Source organism: Balaenoptera ricei, chromosome 7 (genome assembly GCF_028023285.1).
Source record: "Balaenoptera ricei isolate mBalRic1 chromosome 7, mBalRic1.hap2, whole genome shotgun sequence".
NCBI classification, from domain to species: domain Eukaryota; kingdom Metazoa; phylum Chordata; class Mammalia; order Artiodactyla; family Balaenopteridae; genus Balaenoptera; species Balaenoptera ricei.
Window position 1 is genome coordinate 74,624,164 of NC_082645.1, and position 15,419 is coordinate 74,639,582.

At 32.1% G+C, this 15,419-nt stretch overlaps 1 protein-coding gene across 6 annotated transcripts in view; it reads right to left on the reverse strand.

The window, feature by feature from the left end:
• Positions 1-15,419, reverse strand: part of CALCRL (calcitonin receptor like receptor) — a 103,671-nt gene that overhangs the window by 34,094 nt on the left and 54,158 nt on the right. For 4 of the 6 annotated variants that reach the window (XM_059928290.1, XM_059928292.1, XM_059928289.1 and 1 more), the window contains 7 exons: positions 10,501-10,590; positions 10,226-10,314; positions 9,078-9,170; positions 6,651-6,786; positions 4,057-4,167; positions 3,839-3,951; positions 2,359-2,450 (listed from right to left, as the gene is read on the reverse strand). In XM_059928290.1, coding sequence (XP_059784273.1) covers positions 2,359-2,450; positions 3,839-3,951; positions 4,057-4,167; positions 6,651-6,786; positions 9,078-9,131 — 506 coding nt within the window. In that variant the 5' untranslated portion in view covers positions 9,132-9,170; positions 10,226-10,314; positions 10,501-10,590. Of the gene's footprint in view, positions 1-2,358; positions 2,451-3,838; positions 3,952-4,056; positions 4,168-6,650; positions 6,787-9,077; positions 9,171-10,225; positions 10,315-10,500; positions 10,591-14,096; positions 14,228-15,419 lie in introns of all 6 variants that reach the window. The other 2 variants (XM_059928294.1, XM_059928293.1) reach the window with 2 other exon arrangements.

Genomic DNA, 15,419 nt, shown 5'->3' on the forward strand with positions numbered 1-15,419 from the left:
TATATCTTTCTTAAATTTATACTAAGTGAGATTTTGAAATTTTAATTTTATTTTGTGTTTTTAAATTTACTAAATTAAATATTAACTGAGTTTTAGTGCCATATTTTACCAATAAGTTTGTTATCATCAGTAACATTATTTCACTTTGTCAATTAGCATAAATAATTTATCACTGTAGACCCGAGGACTTTATTTAAAAATTGTCACTTTGGAAAATGGTTTATTTTCCAGTTTTCAATCTATTAGACAGTCATAATGAAGTTTTTCGTACTCCAAAATATTCATTTCAAAAATCTTACATAACCTAAGAGTATATTCAAGAGTAAAGACATGAAGTTTTATTAAACTGTATATAAGCAATTGATATTATGTAACTAATTATAAAGGCAGTGACTGAGAATTCACAGTTTGTTTTGAGCAAGAGCATTTCGGCAATTTGTTACAAAATATAGTATAGTAAATTTTATTCTTTAAGAAATGTTTTCCATATTTTAGGATAAAAAGTCTCAACTTATTTTGATGCATGTTTTAATACAATTTAGTAAAAAAAAAAAGTCACATTTTAAAATGTTCTCAAATGGTGAATTAGCTTTATTCAGAATGGAATATTTTTAGTTGGTTTCTAATGGTCCCTCGATAATGTCATAAATCAAAAGTGCCATTAAAATTCCCCAAAGTAATAGTTAGGGAGTATGGGACCTACATGTACAGACTGCTATATTTAAAATGGATAACGAACAAGGACCTACTGTATAGCACAGGGAACTCTGCTCAATGTTATGTGGCAGCCTGAATGGGAGGGGAGTTTGGGGGAGAATGGATACATGTATATGCATGGCTGAGTTGCTTTGCTGTGCACCTGAAACTATCCCAACATTGTTAATTGTCTGTATCCAATATAAAACAAAAAGTTTTTAAAAATTCCCCAAAGTAACTGATATTGAAGATTCTTAAGAAAGTGCAAGTTTCCAAAAACAGCAATTATGATGCAATCTCTAGATCCCATGATTTTGAACTCATGAAAAATAATTGTTGGTTGGTTCGTATATTATTTCATGTACTTTGAATATTTGATGAACTGTGGGCTAAAAGCTGGTGCTCCAGTTACAAATGAGCCTAACATCCAGGTGTCTAATAATTTCTGGATTTGGATTATTTTGATGTGCAACTACTACTTTAGTTGGTTCTGAAGCTGCTAATGTTCCAAGATGATTGTTGAAGAAGGAGAAGGAGGAGGAGCAGGGGGAGAGGGAGGAGGAAGGAAGAGGGAAGAAGAAGAGGAGGAAGAAGAGAGGAAGAGAGAGACAATGACAGTGACACTGGTGATGAAGATACAATAAAATATAGCTACTCTCTCTTTACACTGCATTCTTTAATTACTGGTGGTGATCAAAATTATGAAGACCATGTTAATGCATAAGATAATTATGCATTTTTAGAATTTACTTTCCTGTCAATTAAAAAGAATCACAGTTGATAGGTTGAATCAAGAAATTGGAGGAAAAAAAAAAAAAAAGAAATTGGAGGAAGGTGGATAAATTGGGAATTTGGGATTAACAGATAACACTACTATATATATGAAATAGACAAACAGCAAGGTCCTACTGTATAGCACAGGGAACTATATTCAATATCTCATAATAACCTATAATGGACAAGAATCTGAAAAAGAATATATATATGTGTGTGTCTATATATATATATATATATATATAGACACACATAACTGAATCACTTTGCTGTATATCTAAAACACAGTAAATCAACTATATTTCAATTAAAAAAAAAAGAAATTGGAGCTGACTCTCCCTCCACCCTAAAAAAGAGTAAACTTCAAGTAAATTTCAAAATATAATTTAACTATTTTAAAGATGACCCCCCCCAAACCAGGAAAATTAACCTAACCATAATATATTGAAATTATTTTTAATAATATATATTAAATGTCATTGCTATTTTTTGCACAAAATACCAGTTCTTATAATGTACCATGTATACTGATACTAAAATTGACCAAGAAGTTGAAAATTAAATTAGGAAGGCCTATAATATTTGGCCGTTTCCAAAGCAAATAAGGATTGGTTTACATATTCATTTTGGCTCCCTTTTTACTGCATGACTTCATTCTAATATGCGTACTCATTTTGTAAAGTTAGGCTTCAGATATTTTATCAATCTCCTTTCTCTACATTTTATAAAGTCAACATATTTCAAATTATTTTAAACATTCTATTTATTTTAAACATTATAAATCATCTATATTTCATAAATTTTATCAGCACATGGATAAACATGCATATGACACTGCATTCACCAAAGATAATCAGTAAATTTAAAAAAAATTTTACACGTACTTACTTGAAATAAAAGAATATACCAAGTGAGATAAGCAGTGATGCAATAGATAATCCATGTCCAATTATAGTCAGATAAAACAAATTCAGTGCAGTCTGTAATTTGTATGAATAAAAAAAAAATTAAGGCTCATATCAATACTATAATTCTACATGAGTATAAGCTCAAAATCAATAAAATAACATATTTTTAAAAACATGTGATCTGATAGCCTTACCATTTAGTTTGCAAGCCAATGAGTATTAGAATACATCTGGAATGAAGAATATCTATGAAAATTTATCAGGTGATATCAAAATTTATAAATTGCTCTTTTTATTTAAGAAATTAGAAGTCACATATTAAACATATGAAGAAATAAATTTCTTGATCTACGTTGTATAAAATATGAAAACCAACATTTATCATTTCGGAAGACATTGACAATTTTCACTCTATCAGTTTGTGCACCTTAAATCAATTTTTTTTGTTTGTTTGTTTAGACTTAAATGCCAGATAAGGCTTTCTTTCCTAACTGGGTTTTTTTTTTCCTTTGACAAATTTGAGGCTCCAAAACAAGTCTCAAAACAGTAATTTATAGGCACCTCTGATCTGTACAAATAGATTTTTTATCTTGGTTTTGACTTTTTCTCTGATTTTTGTCTTTATTCTATTGTAACTTAACATTTTATTGTGTATTTTTATAATTCTCTTCAAACCCTTCTCTGAATAAGTAAAGAATACATGATTTATAATTATGATAGCTGGCAGTTATCAAATGCTTACTATAGGCTTGTTAGTTTTCTAAATATTTTCCTTGTGTTAAGGCAATTCTTATGAAAACCTTGTGGATGGGTTTAGTATCCTCATTTACACAGGAGGGGACTGAGGCAGAGAGAGGTTACAGCTTGCCCAAGGTCACAGCTGGTAAGGAGCAGAAACAGGAAGTCAGAAATCAGAACTCAGTTTTAATCACTGTGACAAACTGCCTCAATATACACACACGTGCAAATATATGCAGGCACTTTGTATCGAAGCTTTATTGTTGTGACAAACTGTGACTAACCTTGACTTTACTGTATGATGTTAAAAGTGGGAATGCCAGTGAGGGTGACCTATTAGCCAGTCAGAATGAAAGCCTTCCGCTGAGGGAACTGTGTAAACCCCGCTGGGCTTATCTTGTTTACTTGAGCACAATTCCTGACCGTAATTATAGGAATTCCACCACAGATGAAAATGTTCTTTTTTCTTACATTTTTAAAGTATGTTTACTTTGGAAAATTCTAAACTCCAATACTGAGACACTGAATTACCTAGCAGGATTGCTTCCTCGGTATAATGACCAAATCAATAATTATTTCTACAAAGATATTTTTGTTCATTGTTTTTATGATGAAAAGGCTTTACAATGGAATGAACACCAGCTAAATTTTCTCCAGTATTGTATTGGCAACTAACTTTTAAAATAGTGTAAATTAAACCTGAATTTATAATTATTACTTACCTTCACTTTCTCATGTGTGTTAACATTACATTGGGTATAATTTGTCCATGTTCTGTTGCTTGCTGGATGTCTAAACCAGTTTCCATCTTGGTCACAGATTTTTGTAACTTTTTCTTTAAAATTAAAAAGGAAAAAAGAGAAAGGGAACAGTAATTTAGTTAACCTAGGGTTTATTAAATAGATGTCAAGGAGATTTGTATATAAATTTCTGCTTTTACCTGAAGGATCAAAGTCCTGAAAGTAATCTGGGCAGTGCTGCATTGATTCCGTTCCTGCAGCAACATCATTCCAGCACAGCCATCCATCCCAGGTTCTGTTGCAATAAATGCCTTAAGGGGAGAGTAGAAATTAGGGCTTACTAACTCCCTCTAGTTATATAGAAAGACATAAAGTCTTAATGGTAGACTCACACTGACATGGAATAAAGCCTGTCGACTGAAAATGAAGACATCATATAAAATCTTTATGACAATTACTTGGATTATTCACAAAGTAATTATTAGAATAACTGTTAAATTTAGAAATATCTAAAAAATATATGAGGTTTAGCTTTAATTCTAATTCTCAAAGGTAGTTATTTATTTAATAAATCACATGGTCTTTGCTGGTTTTCTTAACCATAAAGTAGTGGTTAATTAGTGTCCCTATGCTTGAAATTCAAAAAATATGGGAAATTGAAAACGTGTTTTATTTTAGAAACTGTATTCTTAGGGCAAGTTATAGTATTTTCTGAAGTGAACAGATGAACATTCCAATATTTCCTGTTTCACCACATTAGCCCTGACACATACTTATTTAGATCCCTCCACCAAATTCTAGCTCTTACTTTCCTTCCTTTTCTTTTCAAATGAAGTAGAGTGTTTAATCTCTCATTCTTTTCTTACCAACATTAAAAGAACCTCTTACATGAAAAAATGTAGTTTTTAAAAGACATAGAGAAATAAAATGACCAAAATGTTCCAAAGTTATAACAGTCTGTAATCAAAGAGAGTAATTTTCCACCTTGTTAGGTAAGCACACATAGATAGAAACGTGAATGTTGCATGAGATGTTTATTATTATTAACAGATTTGTACAGCAATCACAGAATCAATCTAGGCTTCACGGAAGTAGAAAAAGTTCTATTGGCCTGAAAATCTAAATAATTCTAGTTAAAAAAAAAAAGCCTCAGATAGTCTGTTTTCCCCCCTGTGATTTTCAAACTCTTATATAAATAGCTTGCATCCACATATTACTAAATAAAATGCATTTTGTGGCCTATCAGAGAAAAATTTCCTGATACCGTTTTAGAAAGCCTCACAAACAAGTCCTTATACTGCTCCAAAAGATTCCACAACACTGGCTGCATGATAGATTGCCACATCTAGAATTTTTCCAACTGTGTTGTATGGCATTTGAGTGAGACATGAGTAGGTATTCCATTAAAATATTATGTAATCAAATAGATTTGGAGAACACAAAGTTAAAATAAACATTTCTTTATAACAAGATTTTCTAGAGTATTTAAAATTACAAAGTGTATTATGACTCTCCAAGAGGAAGATTTATTATGCAGTGATCTTGAACTTATTTTATCACAAAATTATTTTATTATAAAACCCTCATAAATATATCCTATTGTTCAACAAGTAGATTTGAAGCTAGCTTTCACACATATCTAGATGATTTGGAAGGTGTTAATTCAATAATTTTAAACTAATAACACTTAGATTTTAATGGAATAAAGTGAGAAGCCAGATCAGTTAACAAAGAATTTGTATACAAATTTTAATTCTTGATAATTCAATCCCTATTGAGCTAATATCAGATAGCTTGTCGTTGTCTGGCATATTTTAAAGACATGTTTTAACTGGATATATATTGTAATAAAAATATTTGGGCAAATATATCTAACTACTTCTCCGAAGATGAACAAATTATATTGTTCAGTTAGATTAAGTTTCCAAGAGTTGACCAATGTGGAAAAATTGCTTTTTTTCTCTTTCTCACAAGCAAGTTCATTTTGACAGTTACAAATACTAATAATAACCTACTTTTAACATTTCATGTATATAACAAACATTGTATTTTATACTATCAAATATTTTCCCCCAAATTTAAATTCATTGTTTCCACTGATGGTTTAAAGATTTAAAAATACCTGAAGTCTTCACATTTTGCTTTGTTTCACTATGAGTGTTGCATTTTACATTTTGAACATAACTCTGCCTTTAGGGTTGCCAGGTAAAATACAGGACTTGTTTCTGCTTTTGCTAAATTTGGCAACTCTACTTGTCCTTTTCAGAATTGAAGCATATATACGGCACTTAGTAGGCCCTCAATAAATGTTTCAAAAGTACCTTAAAAATATCTTAATGGAAACAGAAGCGCTTAGATTTCATTAGCTTTGTTACCAAATGTATCATACAAAGTATGTTATGTGCAAAAAAAAAAAAAATTATTTGTCATTTTATTAAGCTACTATCAAGGAGCTTTTGAAAAAAAAGACATACAAATCACAAAAACTGAAGATCAACTGTCACTGATTTAATCCAAGACACATACTTATTTGATATTTTAAATATCTTTATACCATAAAAAAAGTTACTAAAAATATCCCTGTCGCACATATTTTTATTAGAATTTTTAAAAAGAGGGAAGATAATTGCATCATAAAATGTTCTTCATAAGTAAATAATTAAAACTGCACATATACCGTAAAAACTAGCAATTAACCCATTTTTAAGAATGAACCTAAGGGACCCGTAATAATGTAATGGGGTAGTTTTCTTTCAAAAATATATTAAATGCATTTAAAATTAGTCATGTTTACCTTCTGTTTGTTGAACAGGGTCTTGCATAATTTTTTGGTAACATTCATATTGAGCCGTCATGATTTTATTTCTAGTAACACCCAACTGAATTAAGTCACCAGGGTTCTCTTCTTCTGATTCTGCTATGACAAGAATCTAAGGGATTAAAGAAAATAAAACTTCAGAATTGTGAGAACGTCTGTGAGAGGCAGTCTGTCACATTGGAAAACAGTAAGTGCAGTGATGTACTGCAGGGTCAGTAGGCTCTGGGGGGAAGTTCCTGACTTGTAGTGTTTGCCAGTTTCCATGGTGTAAATATCCCGACCATGTCCAATTTCAAACCACCACCAAGAGTTGCCAGTGGCCCCAGTGAACAGCACAGCCCACAGTTCCGTCTCAGAAGACTGTGGGAGCCAGCTAGCTCCAGGCCATGTATCTGGAATGCAGACAGCTGTATTCAAAATTCACCTCTACTTTTTGACCTGGGAGTGTAGACAAGATATTTAACCACCCCCTCTACCACCACCAAAACTTCTGCTTTCTTATTGTAAAATGGGACAAAATAGTATCAAGATAACAGAGGAGAAGTACCTGGCACATGGTAAATGCTTAAAATTGTTGCCATTTTTATAATTACATTTTGATAATCAAAATAATGGCAAGTTATTTATGATGTTCATAAACAGAATTTTTATTGTATGCACATCAATAAAGGTTTTAGGCAAGGTATATATTTATATTCTTCCACTTTAGTAGCGTTATTTTAAGCTTCACTTATACTTTAATTTCTACATGACTTTTTTTCCCCTGTTTTGTAGCATGAAGCCTGTATAAACCTTTCTTCAACCTTATTTCTTCTTTGCTTTTGCATAATTCCTATTAATTATTTTCCATAAACAGTTATCTTTCTACTGCTATTTTGTTTCCTTACTTTTGATTTTCTATTCTCTAGCAGGAAGTTGAATTTAATTTAAATTTAAAATAAATAGTAAAAGTCCCTCAGTGTGTGGCACCACTCAAGTTTCACCATTACCTCACCACCATTTAACATTAACTTTTTTATTCTTTGATTGGTTTTAATCTCTTAATCAAGATTTATGCAGCTGTTGTGCTGCACAAGTAATAAATGGAAATTTATAACATCACGAAAAAATTCTTTCCTCCTGTTCTCAGTTTATAGAATTGCATAAAAGCAATATCATTTTTATTCTTACTTAAAAACTCAAGTTTGCACATCGTCTGAATGAATTCAAGAGAAACGGTCACAATTCCTTAAATTACAATAATCAGATTGGTAATCTGTTACAGAACTACCTACAGGGAACCAGCTTTGGCCAGTGCAGCTCATTGGCATGCTCAGTGGAGGGTGGGAGCTGAAGAAACAGGAATCTTGTTTCTTGAATTTCAGTCTGTTTACTTAAGATAACATCTAAGAAGTGCAGAATTTGGACTGCTCCTAGACTTGAGAATGTTTTTAAATACAAATGCTCACAGGAAAGTAGTTGTGCTTTTTTCCCGTTTAGGTTTTCTATATTTTTCTTGAGTTTCTTTGTTTGAATCTTTGTGGGGTTTACTTGGAAACACCACAAGAAAATTATTTGCTGGCACAGAATTAGGTGAGGTTATGTCTCTGAGTTTCTCATACATATAATAAGAGTATAGTCACTGTTTTAATGTGAAACAGAGAAAAATAGGAACAAAAATTTCTGTAAATAAAAATAAAATTAAATGTCTATGACCTATGACCCCTCAAGTACAGCAATTGCTTTTTAGTCATCCTTAGTCTACCCTCCACCTCCAGCCCCACGTCCCCTGCATATACATGCAGAGGCATGCAGGAGTGCACATACTCACGTACACATCTGCCCCAAATTTAGCATCCATGCCTGTCAGAGAATGGACACTTAATACTTATTTGAGTGAATGGATGAGGAAACTAATTTAAAACATAGGGCATGATTCCAAAGTGCTTTTCAATCAATACAGGTCAATCAGTTGGCAGAATGGGAGAAAAATCAACAGGTTGGAATTGCTTTTTTAATCGATCTAACTCAGAATCAGCAGGTCTGATTGAAAATATTTCATCTATTATGTACAACTGTACTATAGAGCCATTCCATTTTTCTTTCAAACTCTGGTAATGGCTTTTCTCTGGTGTCCGCACATTTGTGTGCACCATCCCTCCACCCACACGGCACCATCATACTGTGGTGCCTGCTACAGGACTAAAAGCCTAAAAAGGTACACTGAAGGGAAACAAATGATTGCTGTGTTATAAAAATATATAAAATAGAAATAAAAATGTACTTAATATAAAATGTACTTAATTTATGCATCCAATAACTACATGTATTTTTGTTATTAGCCTTTATCAATTATGGGTATGTTGGAAGTTAAAACAGAAATAATCATAGATAGGGAGATACATTAGAGAAATTTATGCTTACCATAAAAAAAGGCAAGAGAAACAGAAAATACAGGATACACTTTTTCTCCATCATTAAAGCCAAGATGAAATATGCTGTATAATATAAAACAAACTGCAATAGAAAATAAAAGAAATATAATTTAGCAATATTTATGAAATAAAGATAGATGGCTCTCAATGGAAAAATTTTTTAAACTACACAATAATTTTGCTTTAAGGATTTGATTAATAGTCTTACATATTACAAACGTTAAGAGCATCGTGGCTTAAAGTACTAAAGAGCTTAATTAAATACATTTTAATTTAACTTAATTAGCCTTCCAAGCAGGAAAGCCTCTTACAGATATATTTTTAAGTAATTAGAAAACATCTCACTTTCTTTACCTTTACCAAAATTGGGATAAAAAGTACAAAGTAAAGAGTTTCACGAGAACATAAAAGCACAAATTTTGATAGCATATTTTACTATAAAGCTTACCTTTATTTCTGATAAGTATTAATCTTATTTTTAATTTTATGACTCTTCAACAATTTAAGGGAAAAATTTGTATTTTGGACAATTTCTTGAGAGTTAACATCCATAAGTCATAAAAATGGCCTTATGATTTAATAGAAATTATTCTTCACGGCAGCATTCAATTTTTTTAATCAAAAAATAAAAGATTCCCTAAGTCATCTATATTATTAAAATAAGTTTATAGGAGATGGGCAATACCAAATAAAAGTATTTCTGTTGAGTATATCTAATGATAGATACAGTTCTCTGCTAACTTCTTAATTCTAAGAGACAAACATTGCAGGAGTAACATGTATAATGCTTACTCCCTATAAGTTCCATGATCAACATACTCTGGCAGTATTTTTATGAAATATAAATGACCATGGTTTAGTCATAAAATATAGTATTTATTTAACTGAATGAGTAAAAAATATTTTTCAAAGGAGATAAAAATCTAATCAATAGATATTTGCCAGTGGACTATGAACTTAGATTTGATTTTGTTAGGAAACATGTCATGATTTTTATTATACGGCAAATGTTAGAATAAGAATTATAAAAAACTTTTCCTCATTTTACTTAGCATTTGCATTATCACATGCAATAAGAGCATGCCGTTAACTAGCACACAGAATCTATGCCATTGCTTGCCCTCATCAATGACTTACCTAGAAGAAACTTTTCTTTTTATTGTAGCAATCTTCCAAATAATGTTTTCTCTTCAATCAGCTACACTGGGCTTTTATTATTAGCTGATCTTTAAAAAATACAACCAAAAAAAAAAAAAAATAGGAAGAATTCCATTAATTCTAGATGTAAAAAATCATGTTGTAATAGAGAGAAAACAATGAATCACAGTTTTTGCAATTCAAAAATTAATGAGTTAATATTTTAGTTTTTATTGCATGGAACAATGAGAAAAATCTAATTTTCCAATACTTACATTCACAGTTGTCTCCAGACTCAAATCACATTTTCTCTTGGATTATACTCAAAACTGTCTTGAAAAATTTCTTAAATCCAGGGTCATGACCTGAAATATTGATATAATAATTTAATATTATTTCAATGAGCCAAAATCATTTCCATAATAAATTTAAAATTTCAAAGAAAATGCCACTAGAAAAATGATATTTTTTATTAAGCTATTCCAATTTTTAAAAATCTGTTTTGCTTACAATATATTTGAGTTTTGTCACAAATATTTGTTGTTTTCCATTATATGGAAAAACTTAACGTCAATTTCCATTTATCCAGGATGGTCAAAACACTAGCAATTAACTGAATCTTTTACTAAGTAAATTTGAGAGAACTAGAGTATGATAAATGGACTTTTAAATTAAACTGTAGTTTAAACTTCCTTTGAATAATTTTATCTAATATTTATTGGAATGTGTTAATCTTAGTTACTTATATCTATTTCCCTAGCTTGTGTGGTGTCTCACAGGCAGAAACCATATCTGATTGATCTTTGTATCCTTTGTCTCTGGCAGTTAATTTACATTTGCTGTATAAATCAATGAATAAATAAATAAATAAATGAAACAAAGTACTTTAGGATTTTAAGCTTACAATCAGGAACACTAATCATAACTATTAGTGAACTGTCATTTCTTCTATTAGAAGACTTTAAGTAGTGTTTGAATCTACACTGACACCGAAAATTGGGGAAAAAAGTTCTTATATCAGCATGTTTACTTTCCTACAGAATAAAGTCCTTTATTCAGTTTTTGAGTTCTGTGGTCGTTTGGATATTGAATAAACAGTAGTTTACTGTACTGTCTTTGGAAGTCATAAAGCTTAAGCCAAATTTAAAACATTAGTCGTCCACATTTTTCTGTATTAAATATATATAAAGCACATAGATTTACAAGCAGGAATGTAAAGAAATATTGATATTGTTTTATTTGGAAATCAGATAGGTTTTTATGAAGCAATGCTTTGATGATTTACATGAGTCAAGATTAAATTACCTTCCATGTGTACATAGGCTCAAAAATTGAAGGAAAAAGTGCCTTAAAAAACATGTTTGAAGTTTTCCTATATCCAACATATTTGAAAAACAGTTCATGCAACAATAGCAGTTATTTTTGCTGCTTATCTAATGGGTTTCAAAATCAGAATTCCAAAAAGTATCTTAGTGAAATATCTCTTAGCATGCAATAGATCATCCTGGCACCAATAATTAAGAGGACTTTATTCAACTCACAAAATATTGATCAGTGCAAGTAATTCCAGTTTTACAGCTTTCTTTCTTTACCCTATTCCCTAGCTATCTGGAAAATGGGCTATTAGGGACAAGATTGTATTCTGCACTGTGTAAACTTGTAGCACTCCTAACCAAGGGGGCAGGTTCATGATCTCTGGTTTTATCAAGGATGCAGCAGCAAGTTTAGGTGGCAGTCTTTCAAAAACATGGTGGACACCTGTACTCTTCATTAGATCTAGCAATGTCCATTTCATGTGGTGATCCAATTTGCTTGAGGCATCTACTCTACAAAGGACTCATCAAATTTCCCTACCAGCAGACACATATGGTGAGTGGTAGTTACGGAAGAATCACCCCTTTCACCAGGAGCTCCCTAGGCCAATAATGGAGGGATCATGACTGGGCATATAGATAATGCCATTGCAGGTACATATGAAGGTCAGTTTAGATTGGGCCTCATATTGGTAGGTGTAATGGCATGATTATTACCAGGAGAAGTATGTTCAATTGTACTCCTAGGTTTAGATTATTGGTTCTTTGTATACAGCCTCTCATATGTTCATTCAGCAAGTGGTTCTCTCTTCTGTGTTTAGCTGATTCCAAATTTATCTTTGCTGAAGTTCACTTGATATCAATTGACCTAAGCTGTTAAGTAAATCATTGTAAATTTCTCAGATCTAGTTAAACTATTTACTGACAACTGAGTTGCATGTTGCCTGGTGAAATATATAGTAGCTCCCATTCAATTTGGAGGAGAGATCAAGTACATAATTAAAGGAGGTCAAGTTAAATGACTAAATCTGGTAGTGGATTTTTCCAAGTGAGCTTAGGTTTGTTTAATGGGAAAAGCACTTCTTCAAAACTGAGAAAGCTCTAATTTAAACTCTTAAGTGAATCTGTAATCACAGTGGTACTAGTAGTAGTTACTGGCATTTTCTCTTTCTGTTAGCCTCATGGATCCTATAAATACCATTTTATTATCACACCTCAAAATTAAAGTGGAAGATTTGGTTCTACTACTAGAAACAAAATAACTTTCTTTACTGTACACATGGAATAAAAAATAGCTTATAAATAGTCTACAAGCTTCTTGACCAAAGAATCACCAAAATAAAATTAAAATGATTGATTGCATCACAGAAAGAACTTTGACTTGAGACCTCAAATAACTTTTGAAATATAGCTTCCTAGTCACTCAAGGCTTTATGTAGCATCATTCTGGGTTCATTTCTTAAAATTTCAGTAGATCTGCAACCCAAGACAGTTCTACATTTTTTTAAACAGTTCTACGCTTCCAAGTCCACAAAGTTTAACCAATCTTCTTGGCTTACTTCAGTGTAAAAACATGTTTTATTCTACATAAACATAATAGATTAGTGTGACTTAATCAATACTAATTTACCAGAACATAAAAGCATAAATCCAGTGCCTTTCAAACCCGCTTCTTATTTTCTCAGATTTTTATTATACATATACACACTTTCCATTAATTTATTTTTCTTAATAATAATTCTTATTTTTAGCTGAGTCACCTAACCCTAATATTAAAAGTGTATGTTCACTCCAAGATTAAGAAAAAAACCCTAATTTTTGTTTTCCACTCCTGCATTTCCAAAATATCTTGGATTTTCAGAGGCCCTAAGCCATATTCTCTCCTCCTTTTATTTATCCAGTCACTATAAAGTTGGCTAACAGAAGCATTTCTCACACGTATCTAATTTGCCATTAAGTATCCTGAACCTTTGTGTGAGCAAAGTGAGGCTGTTTCCTATCTAGGTACATGCCTTCCTTTATGGCATATTAAACAAGCTACATTTCTCCTGAATCAAAACAAGGAAAAAGCACTTTTCAATCCCAATATTCTACACGTCTATGACAAATGCAAACTTCTTTCTGTCATTTTACACTATGTGCAACAGATTGTGCCGCTAAAAATTGTATCCAAGTACAAGACCTGGTTACCTGTTATTCTCTCCTCATTGCTTATTTTTTGGCAAAATAAATTTTTATTTTTGTGCTAGAATGATTCTTGCAAATTACTGTCTTTACTTCCACTAGAGTCTTTGAGAAAGAAATTCCAGTATAAGGTTTTAATTCCCCACCCCCATCCTGACCTGGAACATTCCTAACACTTTCAATCCATGAAGCAGTAAGAAAATTAAAATATATATAGACTTCTCTTTCCTGAAGATCTGTTACTGATATAAGAAAATCAAACTGTAAGTCCTTTTTTATAATATGGCTTGGGGTTTTCATTATTTAATGAACAGTTACTAAATTACTGTTGTAACATAAACCAGAATTCCACAGAGTGTGGGTTAATGGATCACCTGTATCAGAATCACCACCAGAACTTGCTGAACACATGAGAATGTCTAGGGCCCACAACAGAACCTCTGCATCAGAAACTTCAGAACTTTGGAATCTGCACTTTTTGCAAGCACCTGAGGAAATTCATGGCCTGTTAAATTTTGGAAAGCACAATATAAGTACATCATCATCATTTGGCCATGTTGAAACCTGGACACACTTATATTCCTCTGTCTCTAGGTACTAGCCAGACTATTTTAAAAGTACTATTAAGTATAAATCAAGCAAAATAATCCACAATGTTCTCAGGCATAATTAATATCTGAGAACTCCCAGAGCAAGTTATTCAAATATCCTACTTTAAAACATTTCATGTACTGTTGTAATTATCCCTTTGTACTGTTTGTGCCTCTAGATTGTGAGCACAGGAAGAATAGGACATGCATCATATTAATCTCTGTGACTCCAAACCCTAGCAAAGTGGGGACATAAAGAGGGTATATAAAGTATGTTTTGGGTAGGTTACTTACAAAATGAATTTAATCAAGTTGAAGAAACCTGGTGTTCTGGGATGTTCTCAACCCTCTCAAGCATATTAAAATTTTCTGATACCTTAAAAAAGTCATTGCCTGGATTGTAGTCCAAGAAATTCAGATTCAACTCATCTTGACTGTGGCCCAGGGATAAGCATTTTATCAAGTTTCCTAGGTGATACAGGAATATACAGCTAAATTTGAGAACCAGTGGGATAGACAGAAGAATCCTGTGGTAGGCAGAATAATGAGCCTCCGAAAATTTCCATACCTAATCCCCAGAATCTGCAATTTTAAGGTTATGGACCTTAAAATAGAAAGATTATCCTAGATTACCATGAATTATCCTGGTAGGCCTAAACTAAGCTCTTCAAAGTAGAAGAGGAAGGTCAGTCAGAGTGATGCAGCAGAAGAAAGGAAGCAGAAGAGATATGGCAACATAAAGAGTTGATGCACTGTTACTGGCTGTGCCATGCAGGAGCTCATGTACAAGGACCAGAAATAGACCTCTAGGAGATAAAGGTGGCCCTCAAGCTAACAGCCAGCAAGCAAATGGGGACTCAACTGTACATCCTGAAGGAACTGAATTTTGCCAACAACCTAAATGAGTCCAAAAGCAGATTCTCTCCAAGATCTTTAGAAGAAAACACAGCTCTGCCAACACCTTGACTTTGGCCTTGTGAGACTTGGAATAGAGAAACCAGCCAAGCCCCTAGGACTTCTGACCTATAGAACTGTGAGATAATAACAATGTGTTGTTTTAAGCCACTAAATTTGTGGCAATTTGTTACAGCTGTGAGAAAAAACTAG